The sequence below is a fragment of the Idiotropiscis lumnitzeri genome, chromosome 4 (genome assembly GCF_059441095.1).
Source record: "Idiotropiscis lumnitzeri isolate Australia: NSW breed Sydney's pygmy pipehorse chromosome 4, RoL_Ilum_1.0, whole genome shotgun sequence".
NCBI classification, from domain to species: domain Eukaryota; kingdom Metazoa; phylum Chordata; class Actinopteri; order Syngnathiformes; family Syngnathidae; genus Idiotropiscis; species Idiotropiscis lumnitzeri.
In genome coordinates, this window is record NC_142394.1 from 23,259,156 (window position 1) to 23,271,741 (window position 12,586).

Consider the following 12,586-nt stretch of genomic DNA (forward strand, 5'->3'; position numbering starts at 1 on the left):
GTGTGCCACAAGCGAGTGGAGTTTATCACAAGAGGAAGAAGAAGAGGAAAAGCGAGAAGAGCATCTCCCCCGATGCAGATCCGGCATGGCAGATGGCTTTGCGGAGGATTCGAGAGGAGACTGATCCAATCACCACGCCGCAGTGTCGCTTCGCCAAGTGGGGCAGCGATGCCGTGCAGAGCCGCCGAGCGAGGTGCGTCCGGAGTGGAGCAGAAAGAAGGACGGAATGGAGGAAGGGAGCGCAGCCGCGGCGGCGATGCGCAACGCCTCCCACAAAAAAAGAAAAAAAAAGAAAAAGAAACCAGACGGGGGGGGAAAAAAAAGAAAGTGGCGTGCAGAGTGCGTGAGTTTGGCCCCGGCACGATGTTCATTTGTAAGCGGGTTACGTGCTCCACTGAGGACCACCCACACGAGCTTCCCCCTGCCCCTCCTCCCGCTTTATCCTCTCCCCCAGACCTCAGCTGTGGGAAGTTGACTCCGAGGAGTCGTACGGAAAGCCGTTGGAGTGTTTATCCTAATGACGTGTTGGGGTTTTTATCTGGTGAGGCACTGATATTAATGTCACATTTACAAATTTGCACGTTGAGTGGAGTCGCTGCTTTCCAAGTCATTCACTGCCAAGTGCTTTCAGAGCATTTTTCGACTGAGTGTTCAAGAGCCACGGAGTGTTGTCAGAGGTCGAGAAATCCAAGCTATTATCGCTTGATAATGCACAGATGTGAACTGAAAGTCATTCCAGGTCGTGCAGCATCATCAACATCATCAAGCTGAAAGAGAAAATACGAACATGTGCAATGCTGTTATATGGGCAAAAGACGCCTTTTATTTTGATTCTTTTTTTTTTTTTTTTTTTTCAAATAATCCCATCAATATTTCTTCTTAGTTGAGTATTAATCGTGCAATTTTGGACATTAAAAAAAAAAAAATCAACACTGTATTAGCGGGCGTTTTCAAACTTTTGACAGGTACGGTACGCCAAATCGACCAAATGAATTTCTGCCTTTTTTTCCATTTTAAAGTCATCAGCAGGAGAACTTTGGAAGGATTTACAAAATTCAGCCATTTCTACATAAACCGAAGTTGACAAGTTTCATTTAGACAAAAGTAGTGCTTGGTCCAATCTTAGTAAGACAACGGACTAGTCCATTTAGGAGGAAGGTGGAATTTGTAAGAACGACAATTAAAACTAAAGCAACAATATTCGCTTCCAATCGAAGAAAATGAAACTAATCTGCTTTTATGGGGACGTCTTAAAAACTGAGCCCAGCCAAATTGCCTGTTTGCCAGAAAGCCTTGCTATCCAACTTTGTCATCACTACTAAGACAATTCAGCACTTGTAAGATTTTTTTTCCCCCACGGCCGCTTTCCCTTGCTGTACATTATGCCAATTCTGCATACATGTAGAACATCTTTGTTACTTGTCTGCCAAAACTGTTCAATAGTTGACCTCTGGCCGCTAATTCAATATTCTTGATATCCATCTTAAGGTCCATGTACTCGTACACTCCTTATTCCTCATGACAGTAGTAAGTAAATTTCAGCGCACAGGTTTGAAAGACTAGGTTGCACTAGTAGTGTAAAGTCAAAGACATTATTCTTCAGTCGTTTTACGACTGCACCTTAGGCTTCTCCGTCGCCGCAAATGAGTTCATTTCATGACCACAAATTGCCATTTTGTGCACGTTCAAATCTATATTTTGGCCACAATTGAATTTTTTCTCCCCATGTCTGCGGCGCCATATATTAGTTTGCGCCTTTTTCTTCTTCTTCCTTTTGTGTAAATTAGCGGCATTATCAAGGAGCAAGCCTCCCCATCTTCAAATGAGGCGGGCGAGGAAGTGGAGCGAGAGATGCTCGTAGCCTGTAGACGCATTTAGAGCAGCAGGCAGATGATACAAGTTTAATTAGAGCGCCTCCTCTTCACTCACTGCAAGCTGTCTTCATGCTGTGTGCCGCTGCAGCCAGCCCACTGCACGCTTCCCACAGCAGCTCTGAGACTTTCACGGGCAGATGGGTGCAATTGAACGCAGCATTTTAAAAGGGCGGGCGGCACACTGGACAATTGGTGTGCGCATCTAACTCGGAGTGCTCGGCTTCTGCGTTCGAATCTCTTGCACTGTGGAGTTTTTACGTGTTCTCGCCCTGCTTGCGTGCGTCAAGCAAGGTTGGCTTGAATCATTTTATTTGTCACTTCCTGTGTCAGGTTTACTGTAAAACTAACCCAGAAACCGGGTGAAACACGATAAACAAATTAGCATAGATGTTAACTATGATTAACCTTAAAAAATGCGACTTTAAGTCACATGGAGCTGACACATAAAAACAGAGAATACAACATTCCGTTTTTCTGCTCAGTGGGAACAATGACTATGACTGGAGTATAGATGGGGACCTTCTCTGCCTCTTCTTGCTCTTAATAACGCCGTATCTCATGGTACTGCACTGAAGGTGTGTCACCCTCAATTCCGACTTGCCTGAAAACACCCATAAAAGATTGCTAAAAATGTATTTGTGATTGGTTGTAGTGGGGTTTCATGTATCCGTTGTGTTTGTGCGGTAGTGCTGCTAGCATCACTCTCCAACTCAGAATGTTTTGCCCTGAGGCAGTTTGGGTGCCCGGGCAGCGCTTAGGTAGCATATTAACGTCTCTCCATCAAGCAGTCACAATATGCACCCTACATCCTTTGCTCCCTGAGCCAACTCCTTCCGGTCTCTGCCGCCTTGTTGATGTGTGTCCTTCTTCGATTTCATAGCTTTGCTGTGTCCGCCGGGTCCTGTGGACTCATCTGCCGGCATTTCACTTTGCACTTAGAGTAACAGCACAACACTTTGAGTGTGCTGGGCTTGCTTTTCGAGTGACCTTTAATCAGACCAGTGCGAAAAGGGGACGGTGACTCATCCTTCTTGTCACATTCAGCAACAATGCACGCCGTCGGCTTGCCGACGCGCTTCTTCCATTCCTCACACTTGTGATCGGGGAGTGTCTGTTGTTTCTCCACTTCTCTGGACTGACGCTGCTCCCTCATTTTCCGCTCCCGTGGGTATGGTTGAAGGTCACGCCTGCAAACTTGATCTCCGTCAAAGGCGAAATGCATGGCGGCAGATGATGGACTTGGAGTTTTTCCAAGTCTTCGGTCATCCATGCATCCATTATCTGTACCGCCTCTCCTCACAAGGGTGGCGGGGGGTGCTGGAGCCTATCCCAGCTATCTTTGGGCGGTTAGGCGAGGGACACCCTGAACTGGTTGCCAGCCAATCGCAGGGCACAGAGAGACGAACAACCAGCTGCGCTCACACTCATACCTAGGGTCAATTTTGAGTGTCCAATAAATCTGCCATGCATGTTTTTTGGAATGTGGGAGGAAACCGGAGCACCCGGAGGAAACCCACGCAAGCACGGGGAGAACATGCAAACTCCATACAGGAAGGCCGGAGCCGGAATCGATTCAGTTGTGAAAACAGAGCCAAGGGATCTGTTGTGATCCCACAAATATGGCATACTATTTATGTTTGATACAAGGAAGTCTAAAGCTCACATGGTGTGTTGTTTAAGTTTTTAGTGGTGTTTCCAACCCCTAAAACCGAACCTCCTCCCCTCGGTCAGCGTTGAGTTTCAGGTGACTGTCGTTCAGGCTGCTTGGCTTGCTTGCCGCTGCAGCCTGAACACGTGATTAATCATGTGAGGTGGCCAGAAGCACAACACTGTGTGGGAGACCTAATGGAGTTGAAAATGGAATATTTAGGTGTGCGATGCCATCCATTTTGTTTCCCTCCCCCCACTGCCATCCAAACAGGACATTCTTCTGCGTCTTCTTGGTCGCCTCTAGCTAGTGTTGGCTTTTATGTAACTTTGTTTCAAGTGTAAATAACCATCATGTGGAGTCTTAGTTTTGGTGGGTTTAAAAATTAGCCACAGGGTTTGCTCTCCATCTGCTTACTTGTTCATCAGCTTCATCACACTTGACTGCAGACTGGCAGTGAGAGTGTTTTTCCTCAGTTTTTTTTTTTAGACAGAGCTGCCAATTTCAGTGTGGAAAATCGGGTAAAAGGCATGTCCAGAGTGAACTGGATTTTTTTTTTTTTTTTGTGCTGCGTGCGGTGCCGTCTGTTGGCCCTTTCCAGTTGGCACCGCGTGGATAGCATGAGAGCTGATCAGATGGATGACGCTCTGGCAAAGGTTGGTTGTGATAAAGTGGCGGCCTGGCAGGTGGACCTAAGCCATCTCTTAAAACTCCCATCATGCCACATTTGTGCAAACCACCAATACTATACTGCAATACAATATAATATCATACAAGTAATCCATGTTTGAGCAGTTCCCAATATTTATCAGATGACATAAACCTAACAAAAAGTAAATACAATTCATGATACTCACCAAAGGAGCAGAATATTAAATTTATTCAAATGTACATGTGGCTTGAAATGTATTTTGCTTGGTGAACGTTTTTGCTCTGACCAACAAATCAGAGGAAGAAAAATGCTGTCTTCAAGGTCCTTAAATTGTGATTGGTCAATGATTCATTTTTGTTGCAGACCAAGTTGTTGTTAAGGTTTCCCTCAGAGGGCCGTTACGACTGTGAAGCCTTATGAATGTTTAATTGTCTCATCATATTAATAAATATGAACAACAAATTGATCAATAGCTCATTTTAAAGTCAGAAGTCAAGGATGATAGTTATAAAAGTTCACACATTATTCAATAAATAAATCTTCCTGCATTTTTATTTATTTTTTTTACAATGCATAAATTTACCAATTATTATTTATCTATTTATTTATTTTTTGAGTAAAAAACTGCATTAATGCGGTTAAATATTACAGACTACTTGATAATATAAATGATTGGTTTGCACCAAAGCTTTTCTGTGATCCATTTTTAAACAAAACAATCTTACTCAAATGAAGCTGACCTCACTATTTTCAATCTTCAGGTGACAAAATGGTGTAAAGGAAGAGGCGGAATTTTCCGACACTTCTCAGACTGTTGAAGAGTGAACGGGATTTAATAGATTTGCGCTCAAGATATTTTCAACTCTTTAAATTGGTTAATAATGGAAAGCGCTTTGTTACAGCTCCAGCTGTTGTGAAATGCGCTATATAAATAGTTGTATTGTATGTGTAAAAAAAAACGGAACAAAAAAAAACTGCAATACAATAAACTAAAAAAAATATGTCTACATGGGCCAAAAGTATCAATTTCAGAAATTTTTTTTAAATTGACCAAATTTGGACCGATAATTGCTTCTGATAGTGTTTAGGGCTACGGAGGAGGCCTTTACTGTCCGTGACCCCTCACCACAGTGTAAAACGAAGAGTGTAAGGCAGACTAAGTGTACAAGGTAATGAAGGTAATGAATGAGTGTTTCCCTCAGAGGGATTTAATGACCCTTGCCTCCCACCACGCTCCCAAGTCCTTTAACGTGGCGGCCTCTCTATCGCGGCAGCGCTCCAGGTTGCCTTACGGCGCAATTAATCCCCCGTCTTCGTCTGCCAGGGGCAATTAATCCCGCCTGGAGGCCCTTCTCCACACGCGTGCCCTTTATCTCCATGTTTGCCACGCTTCCATAAGCACAATACATCCCCTGACCTACCCGCTCCTGTCTCCTTGCCATCTCCCGCCATCTCTCAGGCAATTTCTGTTGCCGCTCAGTTGGCTGCGATGCGGACACACCTGCGACCACACGGGGCGAACGTTTCCCATTCGTCAGCTCTCCCTGGCAGCTTAATATGCACTCGCATCCACTCTTCAACAGCTAGTCCTGTCGGCTTGAAATGAGGTGGCGGCATTCATGCATAAACAGTACCCCCCACCCACCGATAACCCCCACCCGCCCCGGACCCTCCGCCACGCCGCTCAGCTCGCTCAAACAAACGGCCGTTAATTGTTCAAATGTTTACACTCGCCGGCTACTTGGTTGCACCTCGGCGGTTCCTCTCGGGTCGCCCTCCCACCGGCCTCCCCGAGTATCCCCCCCCCCCCATCTCCAAACCCCCACACTTGTCCAAACGCCGTGCCACTTGAGTGCGTCGTCTTGTTAAAAAGGCTTCCTGAAGCTGAAAGGCCAATCACATTAACACCCGGGGAAGTGTCAAGAAAAGACTGCAGAGAATTTGCCGGACGGTCCAATCAAATATAGTCAACCCCAACTATGGGGCAGATTTTTAAACCCTTTTTATTTTTTTTATGGGTTTTTACACATAACTTTTCAGCCAAACCACTTAATAACGTGTAATGGCTTAATGCTAGCATATAATGCCAAACACCGTAGACTAGCCAATGAAATTAGCATCGCGCTTTTGGTAATTATAGATTGTCAAGCAACTGCTATTTCAACACACCTCTGCCCTCCACATACGTGTTTGGCAAGTAAGTTTTTTTTCGGCTTGCGAGTAGGAGATTGAGAGGAAGGGGTGAATCTCGGCTCATCACGTAGATTATGAGGGAGAGAAATGCCAACACGGAATTAGGACAAAATTAGGCACCTCCCACTCAAATAATGTGTGTTTATATGGTATGAAATGATTATATTTCATCGGAGATAGAAAGTCTGTGTGGTGATCTTGAGAAAAGCCAGTTCATGGAGTGAATGACGAACAGCATGTTTAAAAAAAAAAAACAAAAAAAAACGTTCTCTTACGTTCTACTTGAGCCATGCTGTGAGTGAGCATCGCTCACTGCACATTTCTCAGTTGTGTATCTCTAAAACCAGTAATTATTTTGCCATCAAAGAGCCCTTTCAAAAGGCTTTTGTTGTTCCAAGTGTCACAAAGGCAAACATTCTTAGGGTCAGTCACTTTTCTGTTTGACATTTCTTTTCACAATAAGCTTGTTATAGCCCGCTATATGAGCAAAATGGGCATTGGCTTTCTTTATTTTCTATTGTCACACAGAAGGCCAGCAGGGAACAGTCAAGAAAAGATTGCAGAGAATTTGCAGAAAAGGTCCAATCAAATAGGCCCTTTTTTCCGAACTTAATTGCAAATGTGTAATTGCCCCTGTGATTGCGAGGAACAAAAGCGTGGGCTGCAAGGATCACGAACACATCACACAGCAATTACTCAACGTTGTTGCCGTTGGATTTAATGGCGTGGAACATTTTTACGAGATTGATGTTAAATCCCAGCGCGGGCGTGCGATTTTCAAGGTCCTTTTCAAGACTCGTAGACGCAAACTTGTTGTCCTTGTCAAGCCGCCATTGTGCGAGGCCTCGCTTCCCGTGATGGGTCGCAGCCATTTTTCTCCCGGAGATCACGCCGCCCCGGTCAGTCATGCGGAGAGGATTCATCCAGCAGCTGGAGCTGCGGGATGATTAGATGCTTGAACGCGGCGAGGCGAGTTAGCCATTTGGCCGGGCCGCCATTGCTGCTTTTGCCACTTCAATAAATGTGATAAGAAGTGCAAGAGTCAACCTTGAAGCGGACTTTCTTGACACGCTCGCCATCTGCTACCTTTAAAGGAGCATTTGCAACATATCTTACTTTTTGTCTTGACTGTGGTCACTCTATTATGTAGCCAGCCGCAGGCCAAAATGAATGTCGCGCATGCGGTCATCAACAGCGGCTGACAAACCTGAATCACTTAATTAAACTATTACTACCCGTGTCTGGTGAATATCTTTGTTGGGAGCTCACGGCAATTTGTGTGTTTCAAAATGCGATGCGGTAATACTTTGCAAGTCCACATCTGAGACGGCTGAAATATAATGCCGTGAAAAATAACAATGTTGCTACAAATAGAATAGAATAGAATAGAATGGCTTTTATTGTCGCTATGTACAGAACATGTGCAATGAGATCGAAGGCAGCTACTTCTGTAATGCAGACATGAACAATTTGGATAATGGATGCACAGCAATATGAAATATTTACAACAAAAGATAAAAAGTAATGCCAGAAGATAACGAATGGAATTGTGCAGTATAATTAGTATTGCCCAATAAATGGATTATTGCACGGTGTTCAAGCACATTAAATATTGCAGACACATTATGGTTGTTGTGCTGAAGTTGGTGAGTAATATTTTTTTTTCTGATGTCCTTTTACTTTGACAGTCATTTTTTTTTAATTCAATTTCTAAATTTAAATGTGTTTTATTTTTTTTTAATATTGTGCTTTCACGCATGAGTACATTTCACTTCATATTTTATTACTTTTACTGAAGTACAAGAGTTGAGTCACTACTTGAGTTTTACCCGGTATTTGTACTTCTACTCAAGTACAACTTGTGAGTACTTTTGTCACAAGTTTGCTAGGTTCCCCCCAAAACCTCCCCCCAAAAAATAAAATTCAGCTGTTCTAGTAGGCTTTTTCTGACATTTCTGTTGCCACATCCTACGGCACAAGCCACAGCTTGCCGAGTGACCTTCCATAGCATCAGAGAAATTTCATTGTGAGTCGACCCTTTCACCAGTGGTTTTCTGAAGCTCGCGCTAATCTTCACACCCAACAAAACTCACTGCGGCTCTGATTACTGTCTATGTGGCCATGCACGTCTTTCTTATTTTCCCAGAGTGTTTGCCTTGTTTGTCCGAGCCCTTTTTAAGCAGCCGACTTCTGTTGAGAGTCATTTTCTCCGTCTATGTTTAGCAGTGGCGCTCCTTTGTCTGCGCTTGAGCACATTCACATGCATGGGACCGTTATCTCCAGCTCGCCTGGTCGGTGCGGGGGGACTTTTCTCGGCTTTGTGCGGCATGAAAAGGAAGCGTCAGTATCATTAGATGATGCCAGGCGTGCCGAATGACAGGGATGAGGTAGCTACTGAGTGAGAGATGATGCCCCAAGCTTTCTTCAATTCACGCGCTGCTTCATATGAATCTTTTTTTTTTTTAATTAGAACCCCCGCCCCCTTCTCCTTGTTGTTTACTCGGGTAATGTTGTTTTATGGGATGCGGAGTGAGGGAAGGGCACATATACAAGGTAGTCAGGTTGACGGGGGAATTCGGTTAATAAGCACAGCAGGGAATGGTAGGTAGAAACAAACAAGGGCTCTGGGGGATCTCATTATTTCATTTTATTATTGCAAATATATTGGGGTGGAAATAATTATGGTGACTGTGAAGCAATAGGGAACTTCATTGTTTGCCAACCTTTATTGACTTCAATATTTTACATTAGAAAAGTCTTGTAGCACAAAACCAAAAAAACATGTTACAAAAAGTAAATACCGCCGATCAAGTTCCATTCCATACATACAAGCATCCATTTATAAGATTCGTTTATTTGTTTGGACCAGTACGTTAGAAAATAATGATCGTCGTTGTCCAAAGTATGAATGTTTGCCTCTCAACTATAAAAAGTTTGCGTCCACTGACTAGTTCAGAAATACGAAAAAAATCTATATACATGAGTGGGATGCTGAAATTTTAACGATTTGAAATATTTTAGTTTAATTTAAGTCTCTAAACCAGGGGTGGGCAAACTACGGCCTGGGGGCCACATGCGGCCCTTAAATGTTTTAATCCGGCCTGCCGAACTTGAGAAAAATTAAATGAATAAACTTTGTTAATGTTTTATTTTCTAAATACTGTGGTTTTTCAAAGACATATACATTGTTGTAATGCTTTTGTTCACTTTCTTTTAAAATTAAATGTATTTTTTTTTCTCCAATGAGGTGTGGTTACTAAAGCACTCCATCCATCTGCTCCTGGTCCGGCGGCCCCTCTGTCAAATTTTAGAACCCATTTTAGCCCGCCAATCAAAAAGTTTGCCCACCCCTGCTCTAAACTATTAATCAATTGTCAAAATAGGTGTTGATTCATTTAATAATGGTCTGTATTCTTTTCATTTTAAGTCAAACTTTAAAATCTTTTTTTTTTGCCTTACCCACGATATCTTTATTTATAATTAAGTATCAAATGCAATTTCTTCTGCCACCTCTGCCCATACAGTATCAGTATTGCTCAGTACTGATAATATGAAATCATTATTAGCATTCATAACGTGCTTTTGAAGCCTTTAGTGGACTTAAGAGAACTTTCTAGGCCATTAACCTCAAATGAACGCCTCCTACGCCCTGTCATCGCGGAAACGTGTTGGGATGACTGACTTTTCATCAGATCCTTGATTAGAGTCGGAAGGTGCCTCCATTAAACTTTTTTTTTTTTCCCTCTCTTCATCTCAGAAATGATCGTTTCAATCACTGCGTTTGGATGGATGGCGAGCTGGTGGATGGGGTGACGTGGGGTGAAGGCCAATTTAAATTGCAGCACGAATAATTAGATTCATTATTGGACGTCGCCTGTTGAATTTCCGCGTGTGGCGAGGAGGCACGCGCGCGGGTTACATGTTGACTTAATGTCAGCCATCCATTTTGCTTTCACTGCGCTTGGGCTGCAGAACGGGAAGCTCATTCATCACCGGCCTAGTGTGGCTGTGGGCGCTCGCACAACCGAGTGACAGACGCACACATAAACAATGCAGCACACACACACACACACGTGCATTGCACTGTGAATTTAACAAGGGGCCTTATATCCAATATAAAAGTGTCAGCCACTCAAATGACACACACACACACTTGACTGGTGACATATATGCAAACGCAGCCTGTCACATGCACATTTCCTCGGCTACCCGTGTGCACGCGCGTGTGTGCGGTCTCACCTGTCAGAAGGTTTGTGATTGATGGATGGCGGCGGCCTCGGGCAGTAACGGGCAACATGCAGCCTCCTCCTCATTCATTTTAACCCTCATGGCGTCTCTAGTTTTCATACACACATTGTAACATGTTCCAAGTCAGGTCAACTATTTCTTCATAATAATTTTCATGATGAAATTTTTCAAATCTACTGTCCTATAGAAAATATCCAGATTGATGGCATGCACCGATTGCCATAATTATCTTTTATTGAACACACTATGGGAAATCTAAAATCCATTTCAGTAGACAAAGTCGGTGTAGAACCTCACCAAAATAATGTGTAATTGTTTTTTTTTGTGTGTGCTTTGAATGCAAACCATTACATTTATTCTGTTTTTATTTCTGTCAAATCTGACTTGAACAGTAGTGTATATAAGCCTTTTCCTGTTTTTTTTTGTTTTTTTTCTCTGCCCACCCAGAGAGGAATCCCCATCGGGCAATTCTGCAAAGACTTCAACGAGAGAACCAAGGAGATGAAAGAAGGCATCCCTCTTCCGATTAAGATCAACGTGAAGGTACGCGTGTCCTCCAAACACCACTTGACCTCCTTTCACTTCCCGCCCCGCCCTGACCCGAGCCGCCCACCTGCGGCATCGCTTAATTCCGGGAGCTGAAGAACATTTACAGAGCGCTTCCATTATTCATACTCGGGCGCAGACGTAAGCCTTTTTTTCATTTGCATTCATTAATGAAGCAATACCCAGAGGAGGGCGCAGTCAGGCGGCATTAAGTGCCAACAAGACATGCCAATGAGTGAAAAGAGCTTGTTCTTTGCCCCCCCCCCCTCTTTACCACCATTCTCTCATATCACCACTCATTATTTGACTTGACACCCTCCCACCTCAAATTCCACTATCCAGCAGCATGTGAGCTACTTAAAGCTCGTCACTGCCACCTACAGGTGATGTCAAGTGCACGCGTGCAGCCTTTGCCAAGCCATCCTTCATTTTATGTCAGCAAAATGCCATGATACCACCCAGCAAAATAGGACAAAAATCTATGTACTGAAATTATTATCATCTCGTATCATTTTACTCACAAACTGACTTCAAAAGTCAGTGCAAAACCCGCAGAGTATTGTGTTCTGTGACATGACAAGTACCAAACCTTCCAAAAATCAGCAGCTGAGTTGCTTCTTTATCCAGAAAAACAATTTTCTTTCGAGCTTTTTCTGTTCCTTTGTAATCAGGAGTACAACATGGGTTTGTTTCACCAACAACACTGGTTTCTGATCAACAAGCTGAGAACATTTACTTTTTGCCAAGAGTCAAGCAGACCAATGACTTTAACGTGAGTGTTTTTAAGTGAAACTTAAAAGTGTAAATGAACAAAAACAAGTCTCCCTAATGGCATTTGATGGCAGAAAAACAAAAAGAAACATTTATTTACACACCTACCTTGAGTGACATTGACACACCACATAAGTGGCTTTTTTTTTTTTTTTTTTACATTCACTCCACAAACTGCATCATTTTTCTCTCTGTGTCGCGGGCCACTTTTTACCTACGGCGTCACATATTTGCATCACATATACACACACTCATTGTGTTGACATTCCCCCTTCTTCATAATTGACGTGATAAGCCAATATTCGTCGCATAATTTGTGTTTTCTACTCAAAAGCACAGTAGGGGGATAAAAGTGACGCAATATCGCCATCTATACGGGGATCTGTTAGTCATTACAGTGGTTGATCAACCTGAATTTCACAGACACAAGACCCTCTTTGAGACCTATTTGTTTAAAAAAAAAAATGCACTTGATGAATGTCGACGTTGGTGGTGGTAAATGGTTGGATTCCGTTTGACGAACACAAACGTCAATGGCAGCGAGTGAGTTAAAGCAGAAAGTTCAAATCCCCCAAAGAGGCTGTCTCAGTATGCGGTTCCATCTTCAGTGTCTGCTATGAGACTCAACAACACCGTCGTTAAAAACAACGCACA

The 12,586-nt window shown here is 43.3% G+C and overlaps 1 protein-coding gene across 1 annotated transcript in view; it reads left to right on the forward strand.

Moving 5' to 3' along the window:
* Positions 1 to 12,586, forward strand: part of mrpl11 (mitochondrial ribosomal protein L11) — a 52,009-nt gene that overhangs the window by 36,202 nt on the left and 3,221 nt on the right. Inside the window, exon 3 of the mRNA XM_088294157.1 lies at positions 11,063 to 11,158. Coding sequence (XP_088150283.1) covers positions 11,063 to 11,158 — 96 coding nt within the window. The remainder of the gene's footprint in view (positions 1 to 11,062; positions 11,159 to 12,586) is intronic.